At 35.9% G+C, this 14,033-nt stretch overlaps 1 protein-coding gene across 2 annotated transcripts in view; it reads left to right on the top strand.

The window, feature by feature from the left end:
* Positions 1-14,033, top strand: part of bmal2 (basic helix-loop-helix ARNT like 2) — a 34,750-nt gene that overhangs the window by 13,973 nt on the left and 6,744 nt on the right. Inside the window, exons 2-15 of one of the 2 annotated variants that reach the window (XM_079824695.1) lie at positions 3,858-3,987; positions 5,260-5,313; positions 5,415-5,456; positions 5,880-6,037; positions 6,209-6,288; positions 7,164-7,256; positions 8,137-8,254; positions 9,130-9,276; positions 10,160-10,400; positions 11,783-11,889; positions 12,385-12,535; positions 12,682-12,749; positions 13,391-13,508; positions 13,856-13,946. In XM_079824695.1, coding sequence (XP_079680821.1) covers positions 3,858-3,987; positions 5,260-5,313; positions 5,415-5,456; positions 5,880-6,037; positions 6,209-6,288; positions 7,164-7,256; positions 8,137-8,254; positions 9,130-9,276; positions 10,160-10,400; positions 11,783-11,889; positions 12,385-12,535; positions 12,682-12,749; positions 13,391-13,508; positions 13,856-13,946 — 1,598 coding nt within the window. The remainder of the gene's footprint in view (positions 1-3,857; positions 3,988-5,259; positions 5,314-5,414; positions 5,457-5,879; positions 6,038-6,208; positions 6,289-7,163; positions 7,257-8,136; positions 8,255-9,129; positions 9,277-10,159; positions 10,401-11,782; positions 11,890-12,384; positions 12,536-12,681; positions 12,750-13,390; positions 13,509-13,855; positions 13,947-14,033) is intronic. The other variant, XM_079824696.1, reaches the window with a different exon arrangement.

Here is a 14,033-nt window from a genome sequence, read left to right as displayed (position 1 = left end):
AGTTGTAACTGTATTATTTAATGGACCTGAGCTTACACTAACAGTTGCTTTTTTAAACTAACATTATCAAAGAAGAATAACTTCTGTAAAAATGTAGCTATTCGCTCTTTGTTAATGTTAATGCATTAACTGCCGAGACATTATTGTAAAGTGTTACCTATTGTTCTTTATAATTCTTTAGCACTTTAATCTGTTTTAAATATTTGTTTACTTTATACATTTTTGTGTATTGCTTTATTGTATCTAAATGTTTGGTTCTTGTGTTATAAGACATTTTTTAAACCTGTTATAGTATGACAACACTTTTTTTGCAACTTTTTTTAAAATATCGTGATAATACCGTATACCGTGATAAAAGCTTCAGCAATTAATCGCAACATGAAAATTTGATATCGGCACATGCCTAACGGACACCTACGTCCATATTTTTTTACAGTCTATGGTTGAGAAGAAGCTGCGAGAACTCCCAAACCAGGGCTGCGAGAACAAAATTATGTAATTTTGTTCTCGCAGCACTGGGAGCGAGAACTTTTTTTCTCTGTTCTTGCAGAGTATGTAATGGCCTTAAATTTCACTCATCTGTTTCCTTCATCAATTGTTTACGACACATAACCGGCTGTTTTTACAAGGATACTCGCCGAGATGTGCATTTTGACTTCATTTTACGAGCACATGTCAGTTAAGCTTAAAAGAAAATTAAGTCAAAATGCCTGCGCGCTATTTTCTGTGCGCACAATGTATTCGGCGGCTCTGTCTGCATAACTTACAGAAAACAGCATGCGACTACAGTCCTCTTGCGCTTGATGTCTGACTCGACTTAAAAACACAAGAAAATATTAAACTTTCACTCTATGATGGTTAAACTTTGCAATTAATCCGCCAATCACATGCGTTCCAGGGTGCAGTTACGATCACAGACCAAATACGATCCCTATACTTGACATCGCACATCCTGCGATGTGACTAAAGCGGATGCGCACATCGCGATATCGATGCTAAAACGATATCACGCAGCCCTAATTTTAAGGTTGAATACTTGGGAATATGATTGTTCCTATGTATGTGAATGCACATTTGAATGGTCCTGTATAATCCTCACATCAGTTTGAACAGTGAGTCAGTGAAATGGCCTTTCTCTTGTGCAAATGATGTCACGCAGTCGTCATGAGCGTTAGCATCTAAATGCAGGTCAGTGGAGTCCAGATAAAATCATGAGCCAGTGAAAGACGGAGCTCTTTATTGTTGGGTGCGGCCTTTCTATCTGCCTCGTAAAACCAAATAATCCCGCCACAGATCTTCACTCCAGCACACAGGATTAAAAATCAGGTTGTTGCCGATCTGTTAACGACTATTTAGGTCACTGGTCTTGCAGAGGACTGTTAAATATAGGAGCCAGGGCCACAAGCTGTGTTTGGCCTGGCCCGTGCCATTGTCACCCGAACCTGATGTCACTGTAAACACACACACACACACACAGTACATGCACGTGTACACATGGCTCGGGGACCAGTACCTCTGTTGGTTGAGGCTTAAAGCAACAGGTGAAGCCGGCGGGAAAACAGACTGCGCTGTGAAAGCCTGTTCATCAATAAGTTGCTCTGCTCACAGGGAGTTTGTGAATGGATTAGGGCGGTCAATGGGAATGGCAGATGGCAAAAACAGCTTCATTATGTCCCTTGGTGTCAGGTAGAGCTGCACAGTTTGATTAAAAAAATGTAAATAAAAATACCGCAGTTATTTTAACAAATACTATGATTGTGATATGAACTGCAATATGAACAGCCCTCATGAAGTGAGTTTTTTTTTTTATTCATTCACATTGTATCATCGTTTTCAATGTTATTGAGTATAATCAATAGTCATAATAATAAAAATAATAATGATAATTTTGTATTATTAGGGAAATCTGGGCCAAAGCCGAAACTGAATATAATACAAACAGGCTCTTTCTTTCTTTCTTTCTTTCTTTCTTTCTTTCTTTCTTTCTTTCTTTCTTTCTTTCTGTCTGTCTGTCTGTCTGTCTGTCTGTCTGTCTGTCTGTCTGTCTGTCTTTCTTTCTTTCTTTCTTTCTTTCTTTCTTTCTGTCTGTCTGTCTGTCTTTCTTTCTTTCTTTCTTTCTTTCTTTCTTTCTTTCTTTCTTTCTTTCTTTCTTTCTTTCTTTCTTTCTTTCTTTCTTTCTTTCTTTCTTTCTTTCTTTCTTTCTTTCTTTCTTTCTTTCTTTCTTTCTTTCTTTCTTTCTTTCTTTCTTTCTTTCTTTCTTTCTTTCTTTCTTTCTTTCTTTCTTTCTTTCTTTCTTTCTTTCTTTCTTTCTTTCTTTCTTTTCTTTCTTTCTTTCTTTCTTTCTTTCTTTCTTTCTTTCTTTCTTTCTTTCTTTCTTTCTTTCTTTCTTTCTTTCTTTCTTTCTTTCTTTCTTTCTTTCTTTCTTTCTTTCTTTCTTTCTTTCTTTCTTTCTTTCTTGTGAAAGTTGCTCATACAAATAATTTTTAATTGAAAATGTTCTTCTTCAGGTTTATACATCCAACATTAAGTATAGCCAATTTAAGTTTGGAAACAATATGTTGTATTTCTAATGTCACGCTTACTAATGCTTCCACACTGCCGATAGGTTTGCTGCATTTATAAAGTGTGTGCACCTCTCACTACGCCTCTCACTAACCTTATTATACGCCTTATTTTTTGCTATTTTCGGCCGAATATTTTCGGTTGCCGAACATTTGGGTGCATCCCTAATCATTTATTTTTATTAATTTTTTTATTTAGTAGTAACATTTCTGTTTGCATTTCTTTACTTTCTGGCTGGTTAAACCCTTGAGTTTGTAGTTTTTAATATGCTTTCCATTCTTGTGACATGTTGTCATTCTCTATTCTTCGGGTCCTCAGTTGTGTTATTTAATTTGTATAGTGATAAATGTGGCAAAAATGTTCAGAATTACACACATAAAAAAAATAAAGAGAAGCTGGTGCACTGTACGTTCACACAATGCATTTCAACCACGTCATGAACTAAGCCACCTGCTAGAGTTTGTGTGAAGTACTTGACCTAACTTTGAATATATTTGTTTAAATTGCACTCTTCTGCCTTTTAATAATCACACATTTTTTTTCTTTCGATTAATAGAAACCAAAACGGTAAAACAGAAATGGTATTGACTTTAAGATTTTTCTCCTCCATCAGATTTCTTTGCTTTTATTTGAAACGGTAACTAAATGCAAGTCAGAGTTTTTTTTTTTTTTGCCAAAACCCAGAAGCTAAAGTTGTTTGAACTCAATGGATGTATGGTGTTCGTGTTTGACTGATGTTTTGTCCTCAGACTGGATATTATGTAAATAGACATGGCTGCCATAAAGGCTTCTGCTTTGTTTGCACAGGGAATTCAAAGACTGTTAATTGATGCTTCATTGTCTAAAGGGGCCGATAGATGAGCATAAAGGAAAGAGTGATGCAAGTTCTTGCGGTGGTGAAGTAGGTTGTCTGTATTGTGCTTATGGTCGGCCAGTCTCAATGCGGCAAGTAGATCTCTCTGAACTTCCTGTGTTTCTAAGAACCAAGTGTAAACTGGGTTTCTGGGTTTTAAGATTACACTACTTTCACAAGATAAAAAAATTCCTGTTTATTATTAAAGTCGCCACACAGACAAAAATTATCATTCTTCTGAATTCACATAAAAATCCTTTGACTTTGTGTGCCGATTACAGATGGTCTGATTCTTTAGATGTCTGTTATGAAATCTGTTCCACAGTGCCCTGGTTCCAATATGTAGCACGTAGTTGAACATTGCAGCCCTGCCTACTTCAAATTGTTTTGGCACGTTTCTTTTTGTCACTTTACTAAAATAAATCCCTCCCACTAATGGCAGGAGATGCATTAGAGGAAGAACCCCAGGGCCTCTCTGTCTCTCTGTCTGGTTTGATGACCCCCACCTCAGCCACCGGCATGGCCTCAGGCATGGAGCTGCCCAGGAAACGGAAAGGCAGCATGGACATCCCGTAAGTACATTTTTACATTTGTTTTATTTGTTTCTAGTAGGCTGGTGGTTTGAAAAAAAAAATATGACAAACTGTATACATCAAAATATAATTTTTTTTCAGTAAAATAAAATAAAGATGAAATGTTTTATATATTAACAACGTAAATAACACTGTAGTAATGACTTCTTTTAAAAATGCTTACATTTTCTCTTGAATAAAATATAATTACCACTATATAATTACTCCAATTATTTACATTTTATTTACACTATTTCTTTTAAGAAAACACTATTTAGAAGTTGTTTTCTTTTAAAATAATCTATTACTTTTATCCAATAAGGAGCAGGGGTTCATTAAATTGATCAAAAGTGACATTTATAATGTTACAAAAGATTTCTATTCCAAATAAATGCTGTTCTTTTGAATTTTCTGTTCATTGAAGGATTCCTGAAATTTTTTTTATCAGTTTTCACAAAGAATTTAACAATGCAACAGTTTTCAGCTGTAATAATAAGAAACGTTAAGAATCAGCATATCACAATGATTTCTAAAGGACCATGTGACACTGGAGACTGGAGTGATGATGCTGAAAATTCAGCTTTGCCATCACAGGAATAATTATTTATTCAAAAGTTATTTTAATTATTTATTCAAAAGTTATTTTAAAATGTAATATGTCACAGTATTACTGTTTTACTGTGTTTTTGATCAAATAAATGCAGATTTGGTGTGCATATGAGATTTCTTTCTTTGAATTTTAGTGTAATATTTTTTATTATCTTTAACTCTTTTTCTCATTTGTATATTTACAAAGCAAAAATAATGTTTGTTCATAAGCTCATAAGTGCAAAAACACCTTCATATTGTGTCACTTTAAACCATGAATAAAATAGGTAGTTCTGTTTCTTAATTTTGATTGGTCACTTACATACTTGTATATCAGTTTAATTCTATTAATTCAGAAAACTGAGCTGTAAACAACTGATCTTTTGCGTTTTGCCTACAACAACATACATATACGAATACAACATATTTACTCCTCTTTGATTTTGGCATTATTCTGTTTATTGATTTTTTTTGTTTGTTTGTTTTTGTAAATAATATTTACATAATAACACGATTGATGTTAGATATTGTGATTTTTATAGCTGATTTATATGAATACTACCACTTCATCCTGCTTTTCTGAATGGAGAGGAGAGGGAAGTGCGTGGTCTGTGTATAATGTCGTCTTCGAATCACAGCAGCATTTCATGAGTCACTTTAATCATCTTACCACTTTGTTTCCAGAGAAATAAAATCTGCATCAAATCTAGACGAGGATATGGAGGACGATCAGGGAAGGTATTATGCCCATTATCGATACTCAGTAAGGCTCACCTTGATCCACAATTTTATTTATTGTTTTTAACATCTGTATGTCTTTTATTATTTTGTTTTTATAGATCGGAAGGAGACGACCAGCACTTAAAAATTAAGTGCATCAGGTACTTATTGTCTCTAAATTTAATGGGGATTATTTATTTATTTATATTTATTCCTCTTCATCTTCCTTCCTTCCTTCCTTTATCTTCCTTCATCCATCCATCTTCCTTCCTTCATCCATCCATCTTCCTTCCTTCCTTCATCCATCCATCTTCCTTCCTTCCTTCCTTCATCCATCCATCTTCCTTTCTTCCTTCCTTCCTTCCTTCATCCATCTTCCTTCCTTCCTTCCTTCATCCATCTTCCTTCCTTCATCCATCTACCTGCCTTCCTTCCTTCATTTTCCTTCACCCCTTCCTTCATCCCCCCCCCCCCATCCCCCCATCCCCCCCTTTGGAATTCCAACTGTCATTGAAACCAAACACTAAAGTAGTTTGTTGTTGAGTGGAGCACCTTGGTACTTACGACATAATGTCATCTTGTAGGGAACCTCACAGTCAGATCGAGAAACGACGACGAGATAAGATGAATAACTTGATTGACGAGTTAGCAGTGATGATTCCCACCTGTAACCCCATGTCCCGCAAGCTTGACAAACTCACTGTGTTACGAATGGCTGTCCAGCACCTCAAATCACTCAAAGGTACCTAGACGACTGTCAAATGTCTTTACAATTAGTTTGTAGTTGTAGACTAGCATACACAAGACGAATATTGAGTTTGAAAATGTATTTTTCCTCATGAAAACCAAACATTGTTATACAGTGATGAATGTTCTTGATCGTATGTGGTGTAATAGAGTCCCTGTTTTTCAGGAGCGAGCAACTCCTTTGCAGAAGCCAATTACAAACCTGCATTTCTCCCAGATGATGAGCTCAAGCACCTAGTCCTAAAGGTAAATACTACAATTTATAGAGCTGTCTTAAAGTCCCCTGTAGTCAATAATTGTATCCCTTAAAACTAATCTATGATCAAAATAATATATTTAAATGTTTTTTTTTTTGCCTTAAAATAGCTTGAATGTAACTCTACACCCTTGCTTCATTTAGTATCCGCTGTAAACGCCGCACAATGGTATCGCTCTTTACAACGTCGGACACATAACGGTAATTAACATGATTAGACTTTGGCTTGACTAAGTTTCAAACAGCTAATAATGTGTTGCTAATGTTACACAAACCATGTTCGCGTTCACTATCTCAGTTTGCCATCTAAAAATCAGTATCCTTAGAAACGCTTTGAACAACTTCATCAGTTCATCATAACATTGTAATATACATAATATAATTCTCCTGCTTTATTGCTAAATGTACCAGATTTTTCATATCAACAGAAAAATATACCGGCTTCTTTAGACTCCCCTGCTTCGTATCATAGTAATAATATGCTAAAGCCCACCCACACGTTTGTGGTAGTTTGTGATGTAAGAAACACCGGTGATTTCAAACCGCGTCTTTTTTTTTATTTTTATGCAGTTTTAAGGAGAAAATACTCTGCTATGGTGTTGTGTTGACTTATTCTTTAGGACAAACCATGTGCAAATTCATAATAAAAACACCACATAGACTTATAAACAACATTAAAAACTTGATTTTCACCACAGGGTGTCTTTAAAGCTATATGTAACATAGGGGAATAAATATCACCGCAAATCATTGATGATGCTGGTGGAAGAGCCTCCAAAAATAGCTTTTGTTTAAACAGGGCATTTTGACTGTTTGCAATTGCGAAATTACAACATTAACCCTAAATGATCTTTCTCTTGTCCAGGCTGCGGATGGATTTCTCTTTGTGGTTGGCTGCGATCGTGGAAAAATTGTCTTCGTCTCAGAATCTGTTTCAAAAATCCTGAACTACAGTCGGGTAGGAGAATTTGACTATAAAAAGACCAACTATTTGCCAGCTATTTTTAATGGAAAGTAGCTTAAAAGCTGTTCGAAAAATCGCTAAATGTCACCAGATGACCAACTATTTGTTTTCTTTCCTAATCCGTGCTCACATAATGTAATTTTTATATAATGTATAGCCGAATGTCCACTACAGCTGTTCTCATGTACATATTATCTGTCAGAACAAGTATGATATAGGAGTCCAAAAAGTCGCTAGATTTCCGCTAGTCGCTCTTTTGAAAAAAAGTCGCTACAGAGATCTGAAAGGTCACTAATCTAGTGACACCGCTTAATTGGCAACACTGAAAAACAGTGCTATTGAAGTCATTATGATCTCAACCTACATTTTTGTACTCTTCCAGGGAATCTTGAAATTAATCGGGATTTGTTTTATTCTGTTTGTTCATCTCAGATATGTTGTCAGCTTAATAAAAACTATTATTTCATTTTGGAAACCACATGTTGTCTTTTATAATATTATTGAATATTTTTCTCACACAGTATTACATGGGTTTTATATTTTTATAGGATTGGATTGTCACCTTCTAATTAAAACGCATATAAATGTTTTTTTTTTTTTTTTTTTTAAGATTCATACATGTGCACATATGTCTACAAAAATAACTTCAAGCCTTTAAGCATAAGACTTTTGTTTAATAGGTTTTGAGAGATCACAAGAAACATAAATCAGTCTAGTATGTACAAACTTTTGACTTGTAGTATATATTTGGAGTGTTTTGAGGACCGTTTAAAAAAATGCCTTTGTTTACCTGGTGATAAACAATTAAGCTGATGATATTGGGACCTGTTTGCAGAATATATTAGTCAGATCACTTAAATATTTTTCTCCCCAGACGGAGTTAATTGGACAGAGCCTGTTTGATTATGTTCATCCAAAGGACATTGGAAAAGTGAAGGAACAGCTGTCTGCCTCTGAACTCTACCCACGGGAGCGCCTCATAGATGCCAAAAGTAAACATATTTATGCCGTATAAATGTTGTTCTCTGTGTCAAGTTTGTCTGCATGCTTCCTAAATGCTTTTCTTAAGTGCTTGTAAAGTTTTATGTCTTTCTGTGCATGATGTGTTCAAAAGAACACTACCATTGAAAAGGTGTTTTGGAAATATCTCCGTAAAACCATAATGTTGTAAAATATTATTACAATTTAAGTTATTCCTTTTATTCTATTACAAGTTGTTCCTGTGATGGCAAAGCTGAATCATTTTCAGCATCATTACTCCAGTCTTCAGTGTCACATGATCCTTCAGAAATCATTGTAATATGCTGATTTGGTGCTTGAGAAACATTTCTTATCAGTGTTGAAAACAATCACTGCTTGATTTTTGTGGAAACCTATACATTTATTTCATGATTATTTGATGAATAGAAAGTTCAAACGAACATTTATTTGAAATGAAAGTCTTTTATAACTTTATAAAACTTTATAAATGTCTTTGCTGTCACTTTTGATCATTTTAATGCATCCTTGCTGAATAAAAGTATTAGTTTCTTTGAAAGAAATTGTACTGACCCCAAACCTTTAAATGGTAGTGCATGTATGAGTGTTTAAAGCGATTGTTTATCATTTATTCATAGTTCATTATTTACTCTCCCACATGTTTTCAACCTGTATCCCGGGAAAAGCACAATAAAAGTAGTCCATATGACTCATGCGCTGTATTTGAAGTCTTCCGAAGCCATACGTTTGCTTTTTGTAAGGAAAATAGGATTATTTTTTGTAAGGATTTGGAACAACATGAGGGCGAGTAAATAACAGAACATTTTTGGGGGAAGCATTTCTTTAACCAATCCAACTCTCTCTCTCTGGTGTGTGTGCTTGTGTGTAGCGGGGTTGCAGGTGCAGGCTGAGCTCCCTGTCGGATCGACTCGGCTTTGCTCTGGAGCCCGGCGCTCATTCTTCTGCCGAATGAAGTACAACAAAGTTACCATCAAAGAGGAGAATGACTTCCAGGCTGGTGCCTCAAAAAAGAAAGGTCAGTAGAATTACAGTTGGGAAACATCAGGAGCTCATCTTGTTTTTACAGTCAAGTTGTTAGAGGTATTTTTCTATTTCCAGTGATGACATTTAAGTAAATCAGAAGAACCTTATGTTCTTGAAATCAAATCGACTGTGATGAAATCCATACTGAAGTCTGTTATGATTGCTCTGTAAAAATAAATAAATAATGGAAGTAGAAATTAAAATAAAAGGACAATTTCCTTGACTTCAGACCGCCAATGAGCGGAAAACATCTTCATGTCTCTGTTCTTGCTGAGAACCAAAAATCCAAGTGGTCATTTTGTGACGTGTTGATGACGTGGCCTGCATATTTTCTCCATTACACGCGTCATCTTTTCTTCTTTCTTCTCGCCACATGCAGTAGTGTGAGCACAGCTTGTGGGATTTTATTCCGACAGCTGTATCCCTACAAACTTGGATAGTTGGATAGTGACTTCACTTTGGAAAGTGTTGTGCTGTGATGTCTGGACTTGGATAGCATTGATGTTTCTGTTCTTGGTGAGCATAGTCTTTTCCAAACTGGCCCGAGAAGTTAGTTGACTAGTCATTCAGACAACCCCGTAAAGCCATGCATTGATTATTTTTTGCATTGAACATGCATTTTTCAAAATGACAGTTTGTTCAACATGTTAAGCAAAAGCTTATATTTAAGCTTTGTTACGTGTCACTTTTGGCACAATACTGAAAAGAAAAAAAAATGTGTCAGATGTTTGTCACCGCACGTTTTTTGATTAAATAGAGCAAATCGAAAAGGGAAGGAAACGTGCACCTTTGTGTCCCTCTTTAACAACATATGGTGGAACATTTGGATCACAGCTCACCTGTAAATTGACTGTGTTGATTGGCTACCCCATCAGAGTCCCAGCGGTACTGCACCGTTCACTGCACAGGCTACATGCGCATCTGGCCCACGCGCCAGCTGGGCACGGAGGGGGAGACAGAGGTGGAGAAAGAGAGCTCCCACTTCAGTTGCCTGGTCGCTGTGGGCCGTGTGCACCCCCACACCCTCCCGCAGGCCAACGGAGAGATCAAGGTCAAGCCCACAGAATTTGTCACCCGCTACGCCATGGATGGCAAATTCACCTTTGTGGATCAACGGTTAGTTCACACTTGTTTTAGGAAGAACTAAATGGGAGTTTTTTTTATACTGATAATTGTTTGTGTGCATAATCATAGTAATGTACACACAAATAGCCCCAGAGTATGTAATTAGCCTCATTCATTCAGTAGTAAGTTGACTATACGTGGATTCGTCATTCTCACTAGAGGGCGGCATGTGTTTTCTTTTCAAAGCTTGTATTAGTTTGACACTAAAGGGAGACAACTGTATTTAGTTATCTGTTATTCAGATAATATGTAACGTTGGAGATTAACTACGCTGTACAAATTTTTTTTTTGAAGTTGTAAAAAAAGGATTAACGGAGTATGATTTGCAAAAAAATACCTTTTCAGTCTTTCTACTTTAAAATTGAATGTTTAATTCAATGTGTTACTTGCCGTTTCTTTGTAATTATTTTACTAACAGTGAAAATTTGACTAAATCATACACCCTTTTTCTTAAAGGGGATAGTTCACCAAAAAATTATCCCATGATTTACTCACCCTCAAGCCATCCTAGGTGTATATGACATTCTTCTTTCAGACGAACACAATCGGCTTTATATTAAAAAATATCATTGCTCTTCCAAGCTTTATAATGGCAGTGAATGGTGGTCCTGATTTTGAAGCCCCAAAAAGCGTATCCATCCATCAAAAGTAATCTATACGGCTCCAGGGGTTAATAAAGGCCTCTTTTGTCCTTTTCTTTTTCTTAAATCTCGTTTTAGACTTAGTAGTACTTCACCGTGACTGGTGTTTTGTTTTGCTCTATCCTCTGCTCTTCCTCGTTCGTCAATGCGTCAGGTCAGAGGTTCCTCTTTTGCCGTAAATCGATGCATACACCCATCTGTTGGAAGCTAGTTATTTTAGCTTGTAAAGTTTTAAATATGGATACTTTTCTCAAACAAATGCTTCGCTTCGCAGAAGGCCTTTATTGACCCTCCGGAGCCGTGTGGATAAATTTTTGATGGATGGATGTGCTATTTTGGGCTTTAAAATCTCGATCCCCATTCACTGCCATTGTAAAGCTTGGAAGAGCCAGGACATTTTTATATAATAACTTTAATATAACTTAAATTTTTTCACTCTCATCATCTGCCATTGGTTGGAAATGCAGATAGTCCTGCCCCAAACTCACAGCATTGTTGTCATCATGTCAAGATAGCCGAGATTCTCAAATGATAAGGATTGATAGTGCCACAGTGTTTCACATTTTTCTCTGGGAAATCAACCTATTAATGGTGTATTTACAGTTGCATGTTTGTGAGAGGAGAAAGTATTTTAACATTGAAAAAATTACACCGCATATCACCTTTTTATGTTTCATGCACAGTGAAAAAAATGTGATTTTAAGAAACTGTCCATTTGCATTATGCACACAGAGCCACCACTATTCTGGGTTACTTACCCCAGGAGCTGCTAGGTACATCCTGCTATGAATACTTCCACCTGGACGACCTGCCTCATTTGGCGGATAGACATCGAAAAGGTACAGTGCATCCAGATTCTTTACTATTAGGAACACTGGAGTTGTAAACAGAGTTTCCTGAAAGTATTTTCCAAGAAACTGGGCAGATTGCCTAGTACAGAGAAGGACACGAGTAGCCAAATCCTCATCATCCATCATTAATCATTAATCTTACTTCTAAAGAACATTAGAACAGCTTCCAATGGCAGATACGTGAGGCCAGTGCCTCCGAGAGATCCGCATAGATTTATACTGGATTCCATGCATATACAAATAAATGTGACATTTTATACCTTTTCTGAGTTTCATGTGAAAAATTCCAATCCTGTATAAGTTTCTTTCGGTCATTTTGGAGCTTGACAGCCTTATATGCAAAGTGATCCGTACATTCAACATTATTTTTGTGTTCTATCAGGGAAAAAAAGTCATATGGAATTGTGTAAGTAAATTACATAAATTAAATTTTTGGGTGCACTATCCCTCTAATATGTCATTTTGGTTGCTTCGTTTTTACAGTGCTGAGGAGTAAAGAGAAGATTGAGACAAATTGCTATAAGTTCAAAACGAAATATGGCTCTTTTGTCACTTTACAAAGTCAGTGGTTTAGTTTTATAAATCCCTGGACCAAAGAAGTAGAATACATAGTGTCAACCAACACAGTTATGTCGTAAGTACCAGTATCTCATCTTTTTTTTTTTTCCAAACCCATTTTTGCTATTACTCTATCAATGTCCTGAGTCAACCTGTCGAAACCAAATTCCAAGATTGATGAGATAACAGATTATTTCTCAACTCTTTTTCCACCTGACTCAGCGGTAAAAGTAATCCAGGTGGATCAGGGGATAAAGCCGAGCAGCCTAGCAGTTCCAAGGCCTCGGAGGGTGAGTATTGAGATCTACCAATATTGTAAATGTTTTGTTTCTAGGCGTGTACTTACAAGTTGCAAGATCATACACAAGGGAAAAGACAGAGTATTCCTAGAAAAATAAATGGGTAAAATGCATTATTCAATGTGGCAGCTGTATCAATTGAAGTCCAGCCTCCCTGTTAAAAGAGCCAGCTGCCTTTTTAGATGCATCACATGTTTTATTTTTTTTATTTTTTTTCCGGTTTGGTTTGGTTGTTTTGGTTTGGTTGTTTTTTTGTTTTGTTTTATTTTGGTTATTTTTTTATTTTTTGGGGGGTTGGTTGGTTTTTGGTTTGGTTTGTTTTTGTTTGGTGGTTTTTGTTTGTTTGTTTTTTGTATTGGTTTGGTTGTTTTTTTTGTTTTGGTTGGTTTGTTTTTGGTTTGGTTTGTTTGTTTTTGTTTGGTTGTTTCTTGTTTTGGTTTTTTGGTTGTTTGTTTGATTTTTGGTTTGGTTTGTTTTTGTTTGGTTGGTTTTGTTTTTTGTTTTTTTTTGGTTTGGTTGTTTTTTTTGTTTTGGTTTGTTTTTGGGAGCCATTTTTAGCAAGCCTCTGTTATCATTGACTTTAAATATATCTGACTCTTATCTGATAGTAATTTTTGGGTTTTGTTTTGTAGATGATGCCAAGAAGTCTCAACAAGTTCCAATCATCCCAGGGATCTCCAGTGCATCAGGCATGATTTACGCTGGGTGCATAGGGACCCAAATTGCTAATGAGATAATGGACTATAATAGGTAAACCAATTATGTATCTTCCTTTCCATTATTATTATTATACATTATTATTTTATGTGATTTACAGTGAAATATTACAAGTTATGAAAATTATGGATTGGGTTAAAGGTAAACTAGTCATCAAACAAATGACTAGTTTATTAGTGAGGTCAGGTAGTTTAAATATTAAATATAGAAGGGAAAATGAATAATTATTATATTTTAGCAGCAGTGTTTGGCATACTGTACTTTATCTGTTGTTTGGATAGTAGTTTGCATGGTAAAAGATTAGTCCGTTTTAAAAATATGTAGTTCTGCACATCTCTAAAGAAAAGATGAATTCTGATGTCATGCTGTTCCTTCTTAAGGATGAACTCCTCACCATCCAGCGGCAATACAAGTCCGTTCAGTGTACTGCAGGACAAGTCTCCACTGGCCCTTGCGCAGGCCAGCAGCAACGTGAGTCTGCCGAGCAACGGTGTATGTGTGTTTAGAAATTAGTTTTGTGGTATTGCGTTCTAACACAACTGTGTACTCCTCATGCTG

Source organism: Gobio gobio (assembly GCF_949357685.1).
Source record: "Gobio gobio genome assembly, chromosome: 9".
NCBI lineage: Eukaryota > Metazoa > Chordata > Actinopteri > Cypriniformes > Gobionidae > Gobio > Gobio gobio.
This window is presented reverse-complemented; position numbering and strand designations above follow the sequence as displayed.